Below are 25,425 nucleotides of genomic sequence, written 5' to 3' on the forward strand. Positions count from 1 at the left end.
TAGAAAGCATTGTTGAAGATGAATATGAAGTGGTGAAATTTTAGATATCACAGATCTAAGCACAATAATGAAAAACAAACAGCATTACAAATATATTATACAATAAATACAACAATAGCATACTAAGTTTCTGGAAACAAGATTTTGCAGTTCATTACTTAAATACAAAACATTGTAAACTCCTATACTAAAGAATTATCTCGCATTTGTAGCTGCCAACAATGGTTTCTTCTCTGATCAGAAGCGTGCAGCACATCTGCAACAATCAGCATTTTTTTGCACAACAATTAATGTGGTGGAATAATTACAAGATATAAACAGAATTATATTTTTTCATATAAAATTGAAAATTGAAGTATACATGCAGGGACCATGGCCCCCATGTTTTTCACAAAGTGTATTTAAAATACCATGTTAAAAGAATTACGGTCCCCTAAAAATTTATGGAAATAAATATTGAAAAATAATACATGTCATCTTAATTGAAACTTAGCGAGATAAAAAGAAAAAAGAAAGAGAAGTTTATGTATAATAGGTAATATAATGTGATAATGTAATAGTAAAAAGTGAGATAAAAAGAAATTAAAGATAATAATAAAGTATTTGTAATGTGTAGGTGTACATTTATAATTATGGAAAATCATTTTAAAGAAATGCATGTATTTGTTTCTTCTATGAATGTATAATTAATATATTTGAAAGAGTTTATGTTTCTAATAATTAGGAATAAAAAAATGTATTTATTTATTTTCATATAAATGATAAAATTAATTAGATAGTAATGGTTTTATGCTTAATATAGTTGTATATTTTTTCTTTATAAAAAAATTACAAGTTAAATATTAATTAGATTAAATTATTATTATTATTCTTGGCCTCCTCTAAGTGAAATACATATTGCTCTTTTTGATCAGTGAAGCAATTTCTTGATATATGTAAAATAAAACAAAGTCAGAACATAAACCATGAAATTGAAAAATAAATCTAGAACATACCTTTTTGCCTTGGAGCGTTCAGCAAAACTTCCCACCACATTCACCATAACCATACATATACATAGTCTGTTAACCTGTTCAGAAATCTGATGTAGGCAATTCTCCAAGGACGCCACAGTAGTAATGGCCCTAATAAGCCCCAAAATCCAGTGAAGTATCCAATCCCCAAGCTCATGTATAATCCCTCATAGAAAACTGAATCATCACCTTTGACTGGTGGTTCTTGATGCTCTGCTGTTGTCTGATCTCCATCCCCAGGACAAGTTTTGTTAAGTTGTTCGCCACAAAGATCAATGTTTCCTTCAAAACTAGAGGCTTCAAAGGTTTCAAAATGTCTTCCTGATGGGATTCTTCCAGAAAGAGAGTTGTGTGACAAGTCTAATTTTCCCAAATAATCAATTTCAGAAAGAGAAGAAGGAATTCTCCCAGAGATGTGATTTCTTGACAAGTCAACTGATTCAAGGGAACTTAAATTCCCAATCTGAGAAGGAATTTCTCCACTCAAATTGTTTCTTGATAGATTCAAAGAAACTAACCCAAGCAAATATCCTACCTCCTTTGGTATTTCACCCATTAAATTGTTACTAGAAAGATCAATGCTCTTGAGCTCTAACTCTGGATTCTTGAACCCCCGTTCCACACCTTTCCACATCCATGTTATGTCAAGCGTATAACCTCCGAATGAGTAAAGACCATAAATTTCAAAGTAAGTGTTATTATTCCAATATATATGAGACAGAGTGTCACTTGAGTTGATGCTCTGTTCAGACATTGCAGTCCAATTCTTTAAGCATGTTGGAATTCCTCTTGACAAGTTATTCCTTGAAAGATCCAACAATTGAATACGCTTCAAATAACAGAGATGAATGGGTAGATTTCCGGAGAGGTGATTTCCTCGCATGTTCAGGATTATCAATTGATGCATACTTTCTCCAATCCATGATGGTATTGGACCCGACAACATATTTTCACTCAGGTCCAGCATAAATAAACTGCTGCAATTCTTCAAAGAAGAAGGCAACTCACCCATCAAACTATTGTTTCGTAAAACCAAGGCTTCCATATTAACAAGGGCGCCCATGGACATAGGAATCTTCCCTGACAATTTATTGCTGCTTAAATCAAGGAACAGTAATTGCTTTACTGATTTCCAACAATCTGGCAGTTGCCGCTTTATTTGATTGTGTGACACATCTAAAGTGCCCAAATTTGAAGCTGTGCCTTGGTCACATAAGAATGAAAACAAATCTGAAAAATTATTTTCAGAGAGCATCAGCTCGGAAGCTTGTAGTAAAAATGACGGAATTTTACCCTCAAACTGATTGGAATTCAGAAGTATAGACGGTCTGTTAGGAAGCTTCAATGATATATTAGGAATTGCACTAATGAGATAATTGTGAGACATATTTAATAATATCATATTTTGCAACTTATTCCAAAACCAGTCTGGTACAGAGTCATTAATCCCGTTATCAGAAATATCAAGCTCATACAACGAACTTTGAGTCTTGAGCCAACTAGGAAAAGTGGGGCCCAACTCGCAAGAACGGAGTCCCAACTGTATTAATTGGAATGGAGGAACCCAACTCGGGACAAATTTCAGAGACAACTCTGATAGGCGCAAGTATTTTAATTTGGAAAAATTAGAAAGATGGGATTCAGTGACGTCACCCTCCAAAGAATTCCCAGCCAAGTTAAGATACTCCAACTCTGATAGCAATCCAATGCTTTTAGGTAACATGCCAGTCAACCGGTTATAAGATAAACGCAACATCCTAAATATGTGTCTGTTGCACCATGAAGAATTTCGGAAGAAGCTAGAGAATTCCCCGTTCAACTTGTTATTTGAGAGGTATAAACTCTGCAATGCACACATGTTACCAAAGAAAGATGGAATCTTGCCTTGCAGTTTGTTACCGTAGAGCTCAAGAACTTCAAGAGAGTTCATTACTTTCCCAAATCCATCTGGAATGGGACCTTCTAACATGTTATTATTAAGTAAAAGGTTATGAAGATTGGTGGTGGAGTTAAAGAGCCAGTAAAATATAGTTGATGATTTCAAAAGATTTGAGGAGAGATCAAGGGAAACAAGAGAAGATGAAGAACGCATAATGAAAGAAGATGACATAGGAAAACTTCCATCCGTAAGACTACAATTTTGCAAATCAAGATTTTGAAGTTTTGAACTGAAGTTGAAACCACCTTGAAAGACTGATGATGTCATATTATTATAGGAAAGGTCAAGGATAACAAGAGAAGGAAAGTTTGACAACAGTTGAAATGTTGAGGATGTGAGCTTATTTGAAGAAAGATCAAGGATGGTAAGAGCAGTGGAAAAGTTGGAAGGTGAATAAAACAGAGATTGAATATTTGTATCTGAAAGAGAACAACCAACTAGCCTCAACTCTCTTAAGTTTGGAATAAGCTTGCTGATCATTTGTAGCCAGTGATGAGAAGAGGAAAGGTTGTGTAGTGAACTTAGCCTAAGTTTTGTCAAGGAAGAAAGATTTGTCAACCACTCTGCATCCTTAGATTTCACATCAAAATTGCCACCAAGTCCAAGAGTGTGCAACAAACAAAGATTCCCAATCTGGATAGGGAGTGCTCCCGAGAATGAATTCCCCCCCGCAAGATCAAGATACCTCAACTGTGAGAGATTTCCAAGTTGATAAGGGAGTTCCCCATCTAGATCATTATCACTTAGATCAAGATATTGTAAATGTGTAAGGTTTCCAAGTTGATAAGGGATTTGTCCATAGAGATAAAGATTCTTACCTAGATCAAGAGACAGTAAATGTGTAAGCTTTCCAATATCAGAAGGAATAATCCCAATAAAAAAACAATGAGAGAGATTGAGATATCTTAAGTTGGTGAACGAGCCCATGTGTTCTGGGATATGACTCCATGGAAAAGAATTAGAGCTGAGATCCAAGTGTTCAATAATTTCAAGGGCAATCAATGAAGAGATATTGATTGCACCTCTCAAATATTGTGTATCCTGACCACGGAGATGAAGCATCTCAACATGACCAGTTTGATTGTTGCATTGAATGCCTTTCCATTTGCAACAGTCTCTGTTACTGTCATCGTCACTCCATGTAGAGAGAATGCCATAGCCATCTATGAGGCCATGTTTGAAGTTGAGGAGTGCTTGTCTCTCAGTCTGAATGCACTTAATTTCTGCGCTATTGGGAAGGCTGTTGAATCCAAGAATGGATACTGCAGCATGCAATAAAACCAGCAAAAGTGCATAAAATAGTTTCAGAGAATAACAACTCATTATGAAATGACTAAGAGTAAAACAAAGATCGGTTACTGTGACCAGTTTTCTCTTAAATTGTCAAGTATGAAACACCAGGATTTATATAGCTGATAGTATGGCTAAATGACAGAGTCGTGTTAATTCTTGTTCACTTATCGAAGACAACAAAATAAGGATATTTTCTCTTAAAAAAAACTTTATTTTAAAAATTAAAATACGAAGACTCCATATACGAGGCTTATATATTTTAAATTCCTTTATTACACTCAGGTGATAAGCAATTTATAATAAAAAAATTCAATAATTATATAATTGTGTAATAAAATTATCTCATATATTAACTACAGGTCCATCAAACTCTACTTCATATTGTACCAGCAAGTTGTAACAACTAAAATTTCATCAGATAATTCGACAAAAAAATGATGTTACAAATTTTAATAAATAAAAAATATAACTATGATTTTATTTTTAGATTATCAAGGGAATTTTTGTAATGTCATTAAATTACACCACGTGAGCTGCACATTAAAGTATTTGAGTTTGTCACTTTAACGAGCACACGATGCTGAGAAAAGTCTATGTAAAATTAAAAAAAACAAGGCTTAAACAACATTTTGGCTCCTATAAATTATTAGTGTTTTTGTTTTAGCCTTTCAATAATGTTTAGTCCCAGTAAAAATTAAAAAAATAAATCTGTCCATATTATCAAAGTAAGAACATTAATTGACTACATAACATGTAGTTACATTAACCATTCATTGACTTCTCATGCTATCAAAGATCTTAATAATAAATAATGTGTAATTTTTTTAAAATCTCTCATCAACTAATCTAGCATTATCAATTATTTTTAACACATGAGAATTTGAAGATCCAAATTACTACAAAATTTACACATGACAGTCTATCAAATTCTCATTAGTAACGTGACGAGTCAATGGACAACCAACAACATTATTACATAATCCGTAAATGTTGATAGTAAGGACTAAAATCAAGTATTAAAATTACAAGGACTAAAATATAAAAAAAAAATTTATTTAAGCCCACCAAGAAATATGATGTGTTATTTTGCCAAAGTACAAAAATTGCATGACTAATTTGTCTTTACATGAATGTTTTGTATAGACTAGCAATTTCAAGTCTTTGCACCGGTCCCCAAGAAATAAAAAAGTCTTTGCACATGTTTTTAAATTCACCAATGGTGGGGAGATATTTTGCATCAGGTAAAATGAGCTTTTTAAATCAATTCTAGAACCAATATGTAAATCTTGTCTATGTAAAATGTATTTTCTTTTTTACATCAATTGTTTTGTAACCAACATAAAAAGTGTCTTTCTATATCAATTATGAAACAACCAATGTAAAATTATCACTATTTCTGTCATTAATTTTTCTCCCACAATAATCAGCCCAGATCCACATCAAAATCACACCTTAATCCATCTTTCCCCCCATTCAGATCACCCTCTTAAAACTCATGAAAGAGAAATGAAAGGAAACAAAGCAACCACACAATGTGAAGAAAAACCAAAAAGAACAAAACAACCATCCTCCTCAACAAGTAAGTTTGGATGAGTTACAACAAATACAAGAAAAAAAATAAAAAGAAAAGTTGACCCGACACATTGATCCAACATAACTGCCCCTTTACCTACCAAATATATAGGTTGAACCTATTTTAACAATAGGTTGGAAATTTAAACTTATATTGCTTTGTTTAGCATATCAAATGGGTCAATCCAATGGATTAAACTTATTTTGTCATCCCTAATCAAAATCTCACAATTAGATCATTGATCATGGAAAATAAGATAAGGAGCTTTATGTTAATAATAAATTTCTCAAAGTAATCCTTATTTTATAATCAAAATCTACCTATTAGGCTGCTTCAAGAACTTACAAAGATTAGGTCTTAATTCAATCAAATTTCATAATTTCTTGAAATAATTGTTTAAATATACTTTTGGTCCATCAAATTTAGATTACTTTTGTAGTTGATCCCCCAAATTTTAATTTATTTTTATTTCCTTAATTTTAAAAAATGTTTTTTTAGTCCTCCTCCTACAAAAAATGCCACAAGTTATGCATTTAAATCGTCAAAAATCAGTCAAGAGGGTTTAAAAAACATTCTTCAAAATTGAGGAACTAAAAAATGAAAAATTAAGTTTGGAGGAAAAAAACAAAGATAATCCAAATTTAAAGGACCTAAAAATATATTTAAATTAAAAAAATTGATAAAAAAAAAGTATTTTAGAAAAATAAGGGAAATCTTAATGTTTAAAATTACTAGCATGCTCTAAAGTAAAATAAGGTCCTAATATGTTTTCTAATTCAAGAGAATAAATGAAATGACAAAAAAATCCTAAGTATTTAGTATGCTCTCTTCAAGCCTAGAAGACATATTCTCTTAATTGTGAACCAAATTAAAGGTTATATGAAGGAAAAATAAAAAAATGCACTTAGCCAATGTAATAAGAGAAAATTGTGGTTTCAGTGGTAAAGTGATTGCGCCGGTGGAAATATAAAAGAGAAATATCGTTAGTGACAGTGTCTAGTACTCTTTTGTTGGTTATAAAGAAAAAAAAATCTTTTTTTAATGTTGTATATTATTGACTAAAAATTATTAAAAATTATAAATTTAAATTGGTGAGTTCTATTTTTTATTTAATGATTATATATATTTCTTAATTTTGATGTGAAACCATTAATTAAAATTTGTGATTTTTTTATAAATTTTAATAAATAACAGAAAAGAGTATTGTTAGTCTTCCTCAAAGATAAAATAGGTGTAAGGTGTATAAAAGAAGAAAAATAAAAAAGGGGAGTGATGGAAATGTGTGTTACTTTCGGCCAATTAAATTTTCCTTCCTTCTAATTTTTTAAATTCAAATTTTAAACCTTTTTTACCCTTTTTCATTTTCTTTCCTCTCTTCCAAAACATACGTAAGTTGCACGTTAGAATATTTCTAAAACTTTCTAGGATTGATATCATACTAAGAAAAGTCTACTTAGAATTAAGACCAATAAATATTATGTGTCATTTTGCTAAAGCACAGAAAATGGAAGCTTAATTTGTCTTTATATAAAATTTCTACAAAGACTAATAATTTCAAAGTATATGCAATCATTTTACTTTTTAAATTTGATGTGTTTGTGTGCTTAATTTTTTAACCCATCAAAAGAGTTAGAAAACATAAAAGAAGGAAATATTATTTTGTCATTATTTGAAAGTACTAATATATTTCAATACATGTAAAAATTTACAAAAAAATATAATGTATATCCCACATTTATTTAAAATATCATATTTATATTACAATACAAAAATATCAATATTTCATACTCATATATACAATCAGTATGAATATAATAAAAACTATAATTTATCTAATTATTATATATACATCATTATTATATAACAATAACATCTACAATATTCGTATTCTATTGTTATAAGACTCAAATATAAATCAAATTCTCAACTATATTATTCGTTGAGAGATTCTTTTTACTAATTTCCTATAATGTAGTTATCGGTCTTCAAGCTCCCCTCTATTTTTTCATGGACTAACAAACAATCATTAATTCATTATATTGTACTATCTTTATAAATATCTCTAATAATTTTATTTTTCATGTGTGCAAAGCACATCGACAAATTTACTTTTATATTTTCTTCGTTGGATGTAAGTGTGACATATTAATTAATATTTTTAGGTAAAGACCTATTAAGTAATATTTTTAATTTGATATAACTTATATATTATATATTATAGTATTTTTAAAATGAAATACATAATTTTTTTAAAAGGAAAAACGAGAATTCTATTTTCTAACAATAAAAACTAATAACTGGCACACCTCAAGAGGTGGTCCTTCCAACCATAAACATTGTATCGTATTGAAAAAGGAGAAGTCAATACATTTATTAGCTTATTTTCTGATCAACCCTAGTGGGTATAGGAGCAATATAATTGAACTAATTGTCATAATCAAGCAATATTCCATGATGTTATTAATCAATTGTTAATTGAAACAGGTCCAAACCAATCATATTTTTCCTGAAAAAATATTAATTGCAATTTGAGTATCCCATCGTTCATCTCGGCTCAGCTAAAAGAATATTGTGTGTTGCAGAAAGATGTTAATAACTCCGCAATAATGTTGATGCTTCCTGAAAAATCTTTGGAGCTACAAGATGCACGAATAAGTATTTGAATGAGTATTTATAAAAATTAGAATAAAATTGATTTTTAAAATAATAATTTTGATTAAAATCAATTTTAAAGTAAAGTGATTGGATGTCATGGCATTTTTTTTTTTTGCATTTCTTCTAGAATTTCTTTTTAGCACCTCAATTTTACTACACCCACTAAATTTTTATTTTATTTTTTTCCAATAATATCGCTCTTACAAGTGAGTGTAGTATCATTACTTCAGAATTATGTTAAAAATGAAGTGAGTTTCATAATTTAAATTCTAAAAATTATATGCATAAAACCTTTTGATTTTAAATTTTGGAATTATGTAAGCTACACAATTAAAATTAATAGAAATGATAGTTGTGTTCACATGTGAAAAATAATATATTTAACAAGAAAATGAATATTTGATTTTCATTGTGCGTAAAAATTATCTTTGGTCACTGACAACCACATTATAAGCAAAATTAGTCTTTGACTCTCTGAGTCAAAAGATGACCGTGATCTCAGATGTAAGACAAAAAAATTAAAATGTTAGTAATAATGTATCTAAAACACTCTCTTTAACATCTTACTCTACTATTGTTTGGAATATTTTGAAAATTGTAAAATTTTAGTTTCACTTTCATCTAAATTAGAAGAGAGACTTTCATCTTAATATACAAATAGACTTTTAGAAATTTAATCCTGAAATGTGGAATTGACTTTCAAATGTTTAATTCTGAAGCATATAGATAGACTTTTAAAGATTAAATTTTGAAACAACAAAACTATGATTATTAATAAAGAGCATTATTGAAAAAAAAAATAAGGGAGTGTGAATAACAAAATAAAAAAAATGATGTGTTAGAATGTGGGTATAAATCTCTCAATCATATAAAACTGGATTATAATGTGACAAATGTCATCCACTTATATATATTATTTTGGTATCATTACTATAAAACACATTAAAATTTCTCGAGCATGAAATTTGCAAGATTTGATATATACAAGTAGTTCAATAACAACCTGATGTGTAGCCCAACAAGACTTACTAGAATAAGTTCTAATATTATCTTAAAATGTGAATTTGATTCTAATTTAATTATACAAAATCGGTTTGTAACATGTGGAATCTCTAACAGCAGACGTAAAAAGTTACTTCTTTCTTTCTTTTTCTGGTTTCAAGAAGGGGCAAAGCCCATAAACAAAAAATTTTAGTTTGGTTCCTAACCAGCATACTCGTGATGAGATCCATCATGTGAAAGTAAGGATTGAATTGACGAAAACCCTTATAAATAAGGGTGAACAACTGTTCAAGAGACACTCGAATAAGGTCCTCTTAAAATGATTCTCCAAAAAGCTATTTGCATAACTGAGTAGATTTTAGTGAAAAGGTGAAAAGAAGAGATGATTTTCATCTCTCTTGACAAGGACGGAAACAATTCTCAAATCTGGTTAACACATCCGGTAAAGGCTACCCAGTACCCATCTTTCAGTAGATCCCTAACAACAATAACTTGGATTTTACTTTCTGGATCTCCCTTTTTTCTTCTTGCACCTCCCTTTTTTGCTCCTTGCACCTCCAAAGGACCCGAATGGACACAAATACCCTGTCTCTCCCAAGCAAGCCAAGCCTCCACCGAAACCACTGTCGATTGTCAACCCAAACGCCATTGTTGCAACCTCCTTACACCACCACCAAACCAGCCTAATGCAGAAAAGAAAGCACAAAGCCACCGACGAAGTTAGGAACAAAATAAAAGTTCCAAGAATATACAATTTTTTATTCTTTCATAGAAGCCTTTCCAAAAGTATAAAAACATAATTCTGCAAAGGTCTATAAAACATAATTCCTGAAGAGCCTTTTCAGAAATATAAAAACATATTCTGGAAATGCCTTTTCATAACACTAATTTTTTTATATTTGTGGAAAGGCCTTTTCAAATGTACAAAAATATAATTTAGGAAAAACCTTTCTTGAAATATAAAAAAAAAATTAATGTATTCTAGAAAGACCTTTCTGAAAGTTATTTTTGTTCTTCTGGAATACACTTTTCTATATTTCCAAAAAAGCCTTTTCAAAAATATGTTTTTGTTTTTCTAGAACCGCCTTTCCAAAAAGGTCATCTTGGAAATACAAAAAAAAAAAAAGGAAGTTAAGTGTATTTCAAAAAAATCTTTCCAGAAAGTATAACATGTGAAATTCCAGTTTGGCCTTTTTGTAAAATTGATATGAATTTTTTAAAAAATATGTTTTACAAATTAATGGTTCAAGTAAGAATCGAATCTATTATTTTCGCATTATTAGCACAATGTTTTAATCAACTGAACTAATAAACCAATTATGTTATAAAATAATTAATGTCATTATATATAATATTAAAATTTCTAATATATATGTAATGTACATGTAAATTTACATAATGAATTTTGTGACAATTAATTTTATCTAATAATTAATTTTTTATATATATAATTTCTAAATAAAAATCATAAGTTTAATAAAAATTTACATATGTAAAAAAATAAAAAATTTGTTTAATTATCAGTAATAAATATCTAAATACATCATTCAATTAAATATTATATTTGTTTAATTTTCAATCATTGTAATACACATTCAAATACATCATTCAAATAAATACTAAATTTGTTTAACTATTAATTATTATAATAAATATCTAAATACAACATTCAGTCAAATTTGTTTAATTAACAGATTTTGTAAATAAATTAAATGTATAAAAAATTCTAAATAAATTATAATTTTAAAAAGTTCAAAACATACGGATTGGCAATCCGTATGATTCATAAGAATTGACAATCTGTATGGTTTGTACAGATTCATATGAATCATACGAATTGTCAATCTGTATGAATCATACGGATTGTCAATCTGTATGTTTTGAAAAAAAATTTGCACCTCTTCTTCTCCGACAACAAAAAATCACTGAATTTCACTGTATATCTGTAAACAACACGTGTACATCACCGGCGATTACAAATACTTACAAAAGAATACTAACGGAAGAAAGTTACACAAAGGGAGTGCGATTTCCCAAAAAAGAAAGATGTTGTAGAAATGAAAAAACTAATTTGCTGTTTATAATCAAAAATACCCATAAGAACATTTTGGTGGGTATTTTTGGTATTTTTGATATTTTGAAAAACTGTTGGGTGTACCAACAAAAATGATGGGTGTTCCAAACACATCCCTCATATGGCTCATGCTTGCATTTTTTTTTTATAATTTCGGTTAGATATTCTGCCCGTTAATTGGGTCTCAAATGATGGAGTTTTGTTTGATTTACATAAGGCCATTGTTTTTTGTTATTTCACACCTCGCTTCAATTTTTTAATTTCCGATAATACCCTAAATATTGATGAGTGTAGTTTCATTGTTGCAGAGTTTAAATTCTGAAACTAAGCAAAAATAATTTCCAAAATTTAAATTTGAAATTTATGTATGAAAAAATACTTTTTAATATGCATTGTCAAATCATGCTCTAAAGTTACTATATTCTAATTTCAAACAACTTATGCTCAATTTTGCTTAGATATAATTGTTCTGATATCAAATAATAGGAAAAAAGTTAAAATAGAAATTTTTATTTTGTTTGAATATATGAAGATAAGATGACTATCGGCTAGCATGAGACACTATAGGTATGAAACTTCAACTGCAAAGGTAAGGTTGAAGGAGATGTTTTTAAGACTATTTTGTCTATAACTTGTTTTTGTTTTAAAACCTTATTTTGTGTGTCAACTTAAACTTTTGCTCTAGATCTGGATGCTTTTTATGATTTTCTTCATGACAATTCATTTGGAAAACTTCTAATCAATTGTGTTTCGTTGCTATTTTAGGTGCATTTACCTCAATAATACTATATTGAAAGTTAATTAGGAAGTAATAAAAAGAGGATAAGTCGGATTTGGTTGAAGCCAATACTTGTTTTCTGCCAGTTTCACTTTGACGCATTGCTATAAACTTTAGGACAGAGATTACTTCGTCATATAGCAAGATAAATGTAGTTACTATAACAAAACTCCTATTGAACCATCTAAAAGATTAAGATGTATGGGACTGAAGAGATTACAAACGAAATTAATCAAGTTTAAACCATAAGCACCATTACGAAAAGTTTATTGTCATTGTTAGTTTGGCAAATTCGATATGCATGGTCTTATTATTATCCTGCATTGCTTTCATTTTATGTTTCAGAGATTCTAACGTGGTGGAGCCAAATTTTCAGGTAAAGTGTCAGTGGGTGTATAATAATGTAGGTATGGAAAGAAAAGAACACAATAAAAGCCAGATTTGTCATACTGATGAACTGTAATAAACCATGGGTGTCACACTTTCAGATCTTCATTCCTTACATCTCTAATCCTTTTTTTTTGGTAATTATTATTCTAACTATTGTAAATCATATATTGAAAAGTTGATCAGTACTTGAGTTACATGCAGTTAAAGAGGTTTAGTTTGAGAGAGGTACTAATGCCATGGGAAGGAAAGGAATGTATGATTGTTAGCAAATAATATGATTGTTATCACATCTATGATTTTAAATTGTCGAGTTGTGGGTCATCATGAATGTAAAGTCCTGAAAAATCTTAAGTAAAAAAAAAAGTAGTAAAATGTAAGGTAAGTATTGTTGTTGAAATCTGATTTTATAAACCTTAAAAATCTTAATGTTATGGCCGTTATTGCATTAATTTTAGACTGCAGTTTAATTAAAACCTTGATAATATCCTATATATACCCAAATTGATAAAATAGTGTTTTTTCCTCTCTTTCCATACCATACAATTAATATACTTTACACCCACTACCATTAACCTGAAAATTTGGCTCCACCACACATTATTGGAGTCTCTGAAACATAAAAGCAATGTAGGACAACAATATAATTATGCATTCGAATTTGTCAAACTAACCGTGCTAACAAAACTAATTTTGATAATGATGCTCATGATTTAAACTTGATTTTGTTAAAACTGTACATATATCCCTATATAGGGGGGAATGATATATGATGTGAACGTAAAGATAAGTCAAAGTCACAACTTGACCATATCAATATGCAAGCATATCATCTCTTCGATTCCAATCCCAAACCTATTTTGCCCCCACCATCATATTTTAATTAGAATGCATTCATGAAGGAATAAGCATTTATTTATCCAAACTATATTGTTGACAATGACAAGGGTCACCAACAAATAAGACAATAGGCAAAGGCAGGCAACTAGTTATTCCTTTAAAGTGTACTAACAAACAAAAGTAGGGTTCTTGCTAGGAATGTTGCAATCACCCCAAGTTTGGCCCATATCAAAACAAAGTTCAGTCTCTCTCTCCTTTTCCCTCTCTAAGCTAGAAAAGGTAGTTGAGGAGGCCAGGTGGGTGCTGCAAAGCCAAAGTAGCTTATTACTTGGAAAACACTTTTCTTTATGGTACGTCTAATGCATGTATGACTAAAATTGTTCCTACAAAGTTACTTTGTTCAAGAGGGCTAGCTTATGTCTAATGAGTTGCACAAGAAATATCTATTGTTAGTGATTTTTTTTTCGTACAGCACCATAGGTTTACTATCTTCCTTTCAAATATGTCGATAAAAAGAAAATGGCAAAAGGTTTCAATTTTTTTACAATGACGAAAATTACATTATTATTATTATAGTATTAAAATTATAATTAAAATAGTTAAAAAAAAGAAAAGATACAAATAATTAAACACTTAACTTTTGGAGGTAGAAATTAGTTGCAATACTTATAGAACAAATAGAAACTTCTCACACAAGACGTGCTTGGCAAAAGGTGATAAACTTTAATTATGACTAAGTTTTAAATTAAGAATTAATCTTTAAAGAATTAAAATATGCAGAGATACTTCAAAGTCTCACAGAGGAAAAAATGTCCTAATTATGATATTTATAAAAAAAAATAATAAGAACAAACTTAACTGGAAAAAAATCAAGATATGTTTTTTATGAATGTGTATTACTTTGATGAATGTAGTATATATAATCTTATTAATACGTTTAATATGTACGGGATCATTTTGGATGAGCGAAAATCAAAGGGACCCATGCAATCACGCGGGTATCATACTAATTAATGCCTAAAAGTACATATTAAGAACATGTGACTAATTGAAGTAACGAACTCCAATAAAAAATGCTAACTTGTACGAAAACTGTAGTGTAGAACAAAAGCGACTTTCCTTTGATTCTACGTACAATTGGGTATAATAAAATGAAGCCAAATAATTACAATTAACAAATTAATTCAAAAATTCAGAAAGTAATTTAAACCTTACCCAGACAGCAAGGCATCTCTTGCAAACACATCATTTTGTGTCCCTTCTTTGCTCACAATGGTCATCATCATACCAATGACTACTCAAAATGACAAATTCAAACTGCATCTGATTTGGAGTTCAGTTTCCTTTGCTTTTAGCACGAGAAAAGGCTACCAATGTATTGTTGCTCATAAGACAACGGCAACACAGTGAAAAAATCAAATGCAGATTTGAAGGTTTTAAGTACCTTTTTATTCAAATTTGTTGTATTTATTGTCCCTTAATTAGTCCTTGTAAAGGTCAATGTTTGCTGAATTTGTAAATGTCAATTGTTAAGGAAAAAAAACTGTACTAAATTATTGTCTTAATTTGCTTTTAGTATGAAATTAAAGGACTCAAAATAAAAGAAACGTAAGGGTTATAATTAAGTAGTGAGTTGAAGGCAAAGAAGAGGAGAGAAAATAAGAACATGTGGAAAATTAAAGACACCTGTCTTCAACCTCATATATAAATGAATTGCCCTGCGTGCTCTGCGTTGTTAATTACCTAACAAATGTTATTTTTTAATCAAACCATGAGAACAATGTTGACGAAACCTTAAAGGCCTCAGCAAGAACGGTGAAACAAGGTGAACCCATATATCTTATGGAAAATAGAACAATGTGTTCATAGTTCATACACATACCAAAGGTAGTTGAGGAAAAGTTGTTGCCCAACAAATGGTCTTCATCACACAGTCCCTTTTCACTAACCAGTCAACACATTAAAAATTTTAACAATTGGCTCAGAATTTATAATATTATAATTAAATAGATTTCACATCTGCTATAATTTTAGAACGTAATCAGAATAATGAAACTTTCATTTTTATAATCGTTTATATGTCAACTTAATATAAAATAGAGCGCATTTTACACACGCTATAATTTTAGAAACGAAATCAGAACAATAAAACAAGCTTTATTTAAAAATAATAATAGTAATATTTATGTATAAACATAACATATGCACGAGTGTATTATCTATAATTTACTCCAAATAAGAAAAAAATCTAAAGACGCTAATGAGACTGTTCCCACACCTAAGGTCGAAGACAGGTTCAAATGAATATTAGAAATTAGAAGTGAATCCGCCAGCTTTTCACATCTCTGGCATGAAAATATAATAAAATAAATGAATAACACGAAATAAGCACGGAATTTGCAGTTTATGGCCTATTAGCTTCAAAATTTCAATCTGGGATGAAAGCTTTATGAATAGCTGAATGAGTGCGATATGTACTATGTAGTATTGATGTTTGCTATGCAATGCAAAATGAGTGTTTGGAAAAACCTATTGATTTGGCATATATATACCATAATCTTTAGGAAACTTGATACAACTCGTCCTCTATATAGTGTATTTACTTGTCTGTTACATCCTGCTGCACCACATTTGTCTCTGGCTTGATGTTCAGAGACACAACAATCTTTAAAATCGCCACTTTTCTCTTTGGTGCCTGAAGCTTGATCCTGAATAGGAGACTTGGAAGCATAAACATCAGATTAGGCATAATTCTTCATTCCAATTGACGACATGTTACATACATAATATTGTTACAGAAACTTTTGTCATACTATCCTTAGCTCCAAATAAAGAAAAAAAAAAAAAAGCTTTCTGTCATATATGGTTCTTAATTTGTGGAAACAAAACATTGCTCTAGTGCAGCTCTTTTCCAGAGGTTTACTTGCACTGGGAAAAATATAACAAAAAGAGTCAGCTCTAAAACATGATGTTAGAATTATGCAATTAAAGTGCTTGGCGTCTATGTGATAACCATTTCCAGAATATTTATTGATAAGACATCAGAGTAGATTGGAAAAAGAGCATACAAAATCAGCAGTGCTAACTGAATTTATTATTCACATATAGATATCATAACCATTGTCTGTAACGAGCAGATAAGAAATTTTTCTCTTAGAAATATAAAAGAAATAATCTCGTTTGAGTTAAAAACCAAGACAGTTCAGAGAAGCGAAAATATAAAATAAAAACAGAAGTTGTAAAACATATAAGACATCATCGAAACTTCTAGAATCCTCTAGAACAATATTGGATTGGACCTAACAACAAAATGTCACATCATGAACTTTTCAGCTGAATTTGAATAAAACATAGCACCAAATCCTATTACTATTTTAGTTAATCTTTCACCCTTAACTCACGTGGATCAGAATATGTTATCATATATTAAAATCAGAGTTGCCAAATTGTCAACAACCAAACTTGTTATTAATGGGAGGAAGAAATCCTCAACACAAAAAGGTACTATGTAAGCAAAAAGAAATTACAATCCCCAGAGTCAATAGGCATTAATTGCAATTTGGATAAGAACAGCAATAGCATCCTCCAAAGCTTTGATATATGCTGCAGATTACAAAATTGTAGCAGTCATTAATACCAATTTGCATTATGCACGCTATTTTGTTCCCATTGCTGTTGTGGAAGTACTTTTGCTCCAGACATGGAATGGAAATTGAACAGGAATTTTGTTTTTTTGTGCCATCGATTGAGTTTGTATAAGTGAGGACATGTTGATCTTCTGACCACTTTTGTTTTCGAAATTATAATAATTACTAGTTCGCTATCTAAATGCATAGGAAATTGAAAATTGATTCCCACGAAACTGTATTCTTGTTGTACATTACACTTCTCAGGTGTTCTTAGAAGTCCTCTTCCTACTGGTAAGCCGTATCATATTCACTCTCCCCTGCATTCTGATTTTTACTTATAAATAAGTTAATGTCTAAGAGCAGGGTTGAATGAGCATAGAAAAAAAAGATATTTTCTATGAAGTTTTAAAACAAATTTTACCGAATTACATTGTAATTGATCAAATTCCAGAACCAGCCATTCAATATTCCGTTCTGTTAGGCTCTAACGTAGCTAACCCTACTGCGTATGTATACGAACTGGCTTAGCACACTTTACATTAGTGGTTGGCTCTTGAACATATATAGTTTGTTATGCTTTAAATTAATATTATGCATTGTGCTACTTCTATGATTGGGACAGCTAATAGAGGATGGGGTTGGATTTTGGAAATGAGGGGCTCACATACAAGTCTAGATCCTGTTTAGTTTGTGAACTAAAACTATGTTTTGGTTTTGCCTATCTCTTATGCTATTAAAATTATTCTAGAATCCACCTACAGCTTTTTTATTCAAAAATAAGCATGGGAGTGTTAAGATGATAGTGTCAAGTTCACTTATATAATTTGTTTGGTGACCTATTGCGGAAAATCTCTCTCGTATTTACTCTCTTCGATTTTTCAAAAAATTGATATCAGAGTCAATGGTTTGACTTGGTCACTGACATAGACGAGTAAGATGACGTCGATGGATTCATGTATATAGAGTTCTTTGTATCAAAAGTCTTTCTGACGGATAAATTCATGCATGAATGTCAAGTAGCAAAGTTGCAGGTGTTGCAATAGTGCAAGATACTAGAACATGTTGTAACAATGGCTAGACAAGCTGGGGGCAGTAACAATTATGCTCTAAGAGTCATAATTGAATATTCCTAGATTAAAAATGGCTTATGCTCTAGGGGAAGGCTAACATGTGAAAGAGACACAAACTTGAGGGAAAAGATTATTAAAGTACAAGTACTAACCGAAGTCTCACATGATAGAGAAATGAAAAAGTTGAGTACCATATAATAAATGAAGAAAAAATTATAAATATGAGCCTTATAATTTTAGGATAAGATGTGATGTAAAAATCGCTACTCGGGATAAAATATTGAGAGGAAAGAGAATTGACTTAGAGCCTTTGTCTTAGTTTACACGTCGTTGTGTCATTAACAATTGATAATTCTGTCTAGCATGTTATATTGTGAACATAAATATTTCTCTCCTTATTTGTTCATTTTACATATTTCCTGGTGTAAAAATATTCTTTTTATTGTATTTTTATATCCTTTAAAATAAATTTGCTTTTGGAATTTTCTCTTGGACCAGATACCATTGAAAGAATTTCAGATAATGTAAATGCACGGGGTTCTTTCTTATTTTTTATTTTGTGGCATTTATCTCAATATTTGGTTGATATATTTGAAACTTGATAGCGATTAGCTGATGTATCAGTCAACGGACCCTAGTATGGAAAAAGAATACCGTGAAGACAGAATTTTTCCACAAACTAATGTATCAGCAGCATGAGTTTCCTTTAATCTTCTTTTGATTTAAATATTTTTGTGTGCGTGTTTTAATTTTCCTTTTTGATGTGATTGGCGAGCTTAATTTTCTAACCCATATTTTAAGGGTTGGCAGACTTGGAAAACAATTGCTTGGATTTAACTGAAGTGGCTGTTTATACATGTTTTCTTTTTAGAATCATATCACATATATGTAGTCTGTTGATGAAGTAGATAGTGGGAGCTTATGTTTTGGGCAGAAATTGTGTCCTCAAACTTTCATGTGATAAGACAAATTAACTTCTGAATTTTCACAATAATATTCTTCTATGCTATCGTAAGAAGAAGAAAAAACCACCAATAACTTGTAGATGCATGTTCTGTTAAACAGGTGGTATTCTTCTAGACCAAAAAAAAAAGGTGGTATTCTCTGTGTTCAATTATATCTTTTGGCTGGAATCTTCCGTGTTCATATGTTGGGGATTAAAATATTTAATAGGGATTAATTAACATGAACATATCCAGAAAATAAGTAGTGGAGGAGTAAAATAATAACAAGCTTAAAAATACAAAATTATGTTAATTAATAAATGTATTCAACAGGCTTCACCCGAAATCTCATTGAATATAGAGAAAAACATGAAGACTAGAGATGGAGAACACTATTTTAGGATTGAGAATCTCTTTAAACAAAACGAAAGAGAATAGAGAATACAAAAGATATAAGACGGATGGTGATGATAGAGTAATTGCTAACTAGTGATTAGAATTGAGGCATTTATTCCTAAATTAGGGAAACTTCGCCTAAAGCTGCAGAAAAATGAAAAATTAGTATTGCAATAGATTTATTGTAAATACTTGTGGTGAACCTTCAACGAATCATGATCATGATTTGACAGGCTAAGCCCATGATGAACCATACGTGGTCCACTCCTCTCTTGAAAAGGTAGTCTCCAACAGATATTTTCAGTGATACCAGTGAGAATATGTACTAAGTACTAATGATACCATTTATTTCAGACAGACTTCTTATAAAACTAGAAGTTTGATAGTTTACAACATTTAGAAAAGTGTATCAATTTAAATGGCAGAATACAAATTAAAAAATGAAAATTGCAAAAGAAATGGCGAAACTGCATGAAATGAAGTTGTGTTTTAGACTGCCTATGATCCTTTCCCTTTTCTTACGAAACTTATTCCTAAAATAAGGACTAGATGATGGGATCTAATTGGCACTCTCATATTGGTGCTACGGAAGAGAGAGAATTTCAAATTAGCATTCATTGTGTGAATTTCATTTACTGATATACCCTTTTCTATCTTCGTGATAACTGTGAGATAAATAGATAAAATGTGATAAGTCCAGCAACCTAAAACTAGCTTATGCAATTTTTAATGCTCTGCTTGCTACTTTTGGCAAAGCAAAAGTGCATGAACAGAAGGGATCTAACACAAGGATGCAAATATACTGGTAGTAACTAGGAACAAATAGGGTATCTTGCATTCTTCTTCTCATGCAAATATTTGATTCACAGTTAAGTATAGCTGCACTAGCAGAATATAGTAGAAAGCATTGTTGAAGATGAATATGAAGTGGTGAAATTTTAGATATCACAGATCTAAGCACAATAATGAAAAACAAACAGCATTACAAATATATTATATAATAAATACAACAATAGCATACTAAGTTTCTGGAAACAAGATTTTGCAGTTCATTACTTAAATACAGAACATTGTAAACTCCTATATTAAAGAAATTATCTCGCATTTGTAGCTGCCAACAATGGTTTCTTCTCTGATCAGAAGCCTGCAGCACATCTGCAACAATCAGCATTTTTTTTTACAACAATTAATGTGCTGGATTAATTACAAGATATAAACAGAATTATATTTTTTCATATAAAATTGAAAATGGAAGTATACATGCACGGACCATGACCCCTAAGTTTTTCACAAAGTGTATTTAAAATACCATGTTAAAAGAATTACGGTCCCCTTAATATTTATGAAAAAAATATTGAAAAATAATACATGTCATCTTAGTTGACATTTAGGGAGATAAAAGAGAAAAGAAAGAAAGAGAAGTGTAGGTATAATAGATAATATAATATGTTAATGTGATAGTAAAAAGTGAGATAAAAAGAAATTAAAAAGAATAATAAAGTATTTGTAATGTGCAAGTATACATTTATAATTATGGAAAATCATTTTAAAGAAATGCATCTACTTGTTTCTTCTATAAATGTATAATTAATATATTTGAAAGAATTTATGTTTCTAATAATTAGGAATAAAAAAACGTATCTATTTATTTTCATATAAATGATAAAACTAATTAGAAAGTAATGTTTTTATGCTTAATATAGTTGTATATTTTTTCTTTACAAAAAATATAAAAGAAATTACAAGTTAAATATTAATTAGATTAAATTATTATTATTATTCTTGGCCTCCTCCAAGTGAAATACATATTGCTCTTTTTGATCAGTGAAGCAATTTCTTGATATATGTAAAACAAAGTCAGAACATAAACCATGAACTTGACAAATAAATCTAGAACATACCTTTTTGCCTTGGAGCGATCAGCAACAATTCTCACATTCACCATAAGCATGCATATACATAGTCTGTTAATCTGTTCAGAAACCTGATGTAAGCAATTCTCCAAGGAGGCCACAGTAGTAATGGCCCTAATAAGCACCAAAATCCAGTGAAGTATCCAATCCCCAAGCTGATGTATAATCCCTCATAGAAAACTGAATCATCACCTTTGACTGGTGGTTCTTGATGCTCTTCTGTTGTCTGATCTCCATCCCCAGGACAAGTTTTGTTAAGTTGTTCGCCACAAAGATCAATGTTTCCTTCAAAACTAGAGGCTTCAAAGGTTTGAAAATGTCTTCCTGATGGGATTCTTCCAGAAAGAGAGTTGTGTGACAAGTCTAATTTTTGCAAATAATCAATTTCAGAAAGAGAAGAAGGAATTCTCCCAGAGATGTGATTTCTTGACAAGTCAAGTGATTCTAGTGAACTTAAATTCCCTATCTGAGAAGGAATTTCTCCACTCAAATTGTTTCTTGATAGATTCAAAGAAACTAACCCAAGCAAATATCCGAACTCTTTTGGTATTTCACCCGTTAAATTGTTACTGGAAAGATCAATGCTTTTGAGCTTTAACTCTGGATTCTTGAACCCTCGTTCCACACCTTTCCACATCCATGTTATGCCAAGCATATAACCTCCCAATGAGTAACTACCATAAATTTCATAGTAAGTGTTATTATACCAATATATACGAGACATAGTGTCACTTGAGTTGATGGTCTGTTCAGACATTGCAGTCAAATTCTTTAAGCAAGTTGGAATTCCTCTTGACAAGTTATTCCTTGAAAGATCCAACAATTGAATACTCTTCAAATAACAGAGATGGACGGGTAGATTTCCTGAGAGGTGATTTCCTCGCATGTTCAACATTATCAATTGCTGCATACTTTCTCCAATCCATGATGGTATTGGACCCGACAACATATTTTCACTCAGGTCCAGCATAAATAAACTGCTGCAATTCTTCAAAGAAGAAGGCAACTCACCCGTTAAACCATTGTTTCGTAGAATCAAGGCTTCTATATTAACAAGGGCGCCCATGGACGTAGGAATCTTCCCTGACAATTTATTGCTGCTTAAATCAAGAAACAGTAATTGTTTTACTGATTTCCAACAATCTGGGAGTTGCCCCTTTATTTGATTGTGTGATACATCTAAAGTGGCAAACTTTGCAGCTGTGCTTTGGTCACATAAGAATGAAAACACATCGGAAAAATTATTTTCAGAGAGAATCAGATGGGAAGCTTCTAGTAAAAATGATGGAATTTTACCCTCAAACTGATTTGATTTCAGATGTATAAATGGTCTGAAAGGAAGCTTCAAGGATATATTAGGAATTGCACCAATGAGATAATTGGAAGACATATTTAACAATCCCATATTTTGCAACTTATTCCAAAACCAGTCTGGTACAGAGTCATTAATCCCGTTATCAGAAATATCAAGCCAATACAAAGAACTTTGAGTCTTGAGCCAACTAGGAAAAGTGGGGCCCAACTTGCAAGAACCGATTCCCAAGTATTCTAATTGGAATGGAGGAACCCAACTCGGGACGAATTTCAGAGACAATGAGTTCTCTGATAGCCGCAAGTATTTTAATTTGGAAAAATTAGAAAGATGGGATTCAGTGACCTCACCCTCCAAAGAATTCCTAACCAAGTTAAGATCCTCCAGCTCTGATAGCAATCCAATGCTTTTAGGTAACATGCCAGTCAACCGGTTATCAGATAAATCCAAGTTGTAAATATGTCTCTGTTGCACCATGAAGAATTTCGGAAGAAGCTAGAAAATTCCCCGTTCAACTTGTTATTTGAGAGGTCTAAACTCCGCAATGCACACACGTTACCAAAGAAAGATGGAATCTGGCCTTGCAGTTTGTTACCGGAGAGGTCAAGAACTTCAAGAGAGTTCATTACTTTCCCAAATCCATCTGGAATGGGACCTTCCAACATGTTATGATAAAGGGAAAGCTTATGAAGATTGGTGGTGGAGTTAAAGAGCCAGTAAAATATAGTTGATGATTTCAACAGATTTGAGGAGAGATCAAGGGAAACAAGAGAAGATGAAGAACTCATACTGGAAGTAGATGACATAAGAAAACTTCTATCCGTAAGACTACAATGTTGCAAATGAAGATTTTGAAGTTTTGAGCTGAAGTTGAAACCACCTTGAAAGACTAATGATGTCATATTATTATAGGAAAGGTCAAGGATAACAAGAGAAGGAAAGTTTAGGCAGAGAGGAGATGACAAAACAATGTTATTATCATAAAGATAAAGCTCCTGAAGATTAAGGCTAAAGTTTGACAACAGTTGAAATGTTGAGGATGTGAGCTTATTTAAAGAAAGATCAAGGATGGTAAGAGCAGTGGAAAAGTTGGAAGGTGAATGAAACAGAGATTGAATATTTGTATCTGAAAGAGAACAACCAACTAGCCTCAACTCTCTTAAGTTTGGAATAATCTTGCTGATCATTTGTAGCCAATGATGAGAAGAGGAAAGGTTGCGTAGTGAAGTTAGCTTAAGTTTTGTCAAAGAAGAAAGATTAGTCAACCACTCTGCATCCTTAGATTTGACATCAAAATTGCCACCAAGTCCAAGAGTGTGCAACAAAGGAAGATTCCTAACCTGGAAAGGGAGTGCTCCCGAAAATGAATTGCCCCTCGCAAGATCAAGATACCTCAACTGTGAGAGATTTCCAAGTTGATAAGGGAGTTCCCCTTGGAAATCATTATAACTTAGATCAAGATATTGTAAATGTGTAAGGTTTCCAAGTTGACAAGGGAGTTGTCCATGGAGATATTTATTGCGACCTAGATCCAGATACAGTAATTGTGAAAGGTTTCCAAGTTGATAAGGGATTTGTCCACGAAGATATCCATTACTGCCTAGATCCAGATACCGTAAATGTGTAAGCTTTCCAATATCAGAAGGAATACTCCCACGAAATAAAGAATGAGAGAGATTGAGATATCTTAAATTGGTGAACGAGCCCATGATTTCTGGGATATGACTCCCTTGAAAATCATTATTGCTGAGATCCAAGTGTTCAATATTTTCAAGGGCAATCAATGAAGAGATATTGATTGAACCTCTCAAATATTGTGTATCCTGACCACGGAGATGAAGCGTCTCAACATGACCAGTATGATTGTTGCATAGAATGCCTTTCCATTTGCAACAGTCTCTGTTACTGTCATCGTCACTCCATGTAGAGAGAATGCCATAGCGATCTATGAGGCCATGTTTGAAGTTGAGGAGTGTTTGTCTCTCAGTCTGAATGCACTTAATTTCTGCGCTATTGGGAAGGCTGTTGAATCCAAGAATGGATACTGCAGCATGCAATAAAAGCAGCAAAAGTGCATAAAATAGTTTCAGAAAATAACAACTCATTATGAAATGAATAAGAGTAAAACAAAGATCGGTTACTGTGATCAGTTTTCTCTTAAATTGTTAAGTATCAAAGATGGAGCCTGCGGCCGGATTTATATAGTTGATAGTATGGCTAAACGACAGAGTTGTTTATTCTCGTCGAAGACAAAAAATTAAGGAAATTTTCTCTTTAAATTTTTTTTAAAATTAAAATATGAAGACTCCATATACAAGGTTTATATATTTTAATTTTCTCTACTTGAGCACAAATCTCCTAATATAATTTTCGTTCATACATCTAATATTTACCAAAAAATATTGATCCAATAGTGTTGTCATCTCCATTTCTGGTAAATATTGATTATCAAATTAATTATGAACAAAATTTAAAATATGGAAAGACCAAATTTACAAGAAAAAAAAATGGTGGACCAAATTTCAAAGTTGGCAATAAACAAATTAAACTAAAATAAAACTTAAGTGCCTAATTTCTGATAATGACCTTTCGATGGCAATGTTGTAA

The 25,425-nt window shown here is 31.1% G+C and overlaps 1 protein-coding gene and 1 pseudogene across 2 annotated transcripts; one reads left to right on the forward strand and one right to left on the reverse strand.

Moving 5' to 3' along the window:
- LOC114404205 (receptor-like protein EIX1) lies at positions 1-24,989 on the reverse strand. Of its 2 annotated transcripts, XM_028367282.1 has the most exons (3): positions 23,728-24,989; positions 996-3,385; positions 1-256 (listed from the first exon to the last, which is right to left on the reverse strand). In XM_028367282.1, exons 1-2 carry the CDS (start codon positions 24,921-24,923, stop codon positions 1,036-1,038), a joined length of 3,546 nt encoding a protein of 1,181 aa, XP_028223083.1. In that variant the 5' UTR covers positions 24,924-24,989; the 3' UTR covers positions 1-256; positions 996-1,035. The 2 variants fall into 2 exon arrangements, with proteins under 2 accessions (XP_028223083.1, XP_028223084.1); XM_028367283.1 differs by lacking the exon at positions 23,728-24,989 and having other exon boundaries at positions 996-4,309.
- LOC114404207 lies at positions 9,839-9,943 on the forward strand (annotated as a pseudogene).
- Positions 24,990-25,425: the final 436 nt, after the last annotated feature.

Source organism: Glycine soja, unplaced genomic scaffold, assembly GCF_004193775.1.
Source record: "Glycine soja cultivar W05 unplaced genomic scaffold, ASM419377v2 tig00006987_1_pilon, whole genome shotgun sequence".
Classification (NCBI taxonomy): domain Eukaryota; kingdom Viridiplantae; phylum Streptophyta; class Magnoliopsida; order Fabales; family Fabaceae; genus Glycine; species Glycine soja.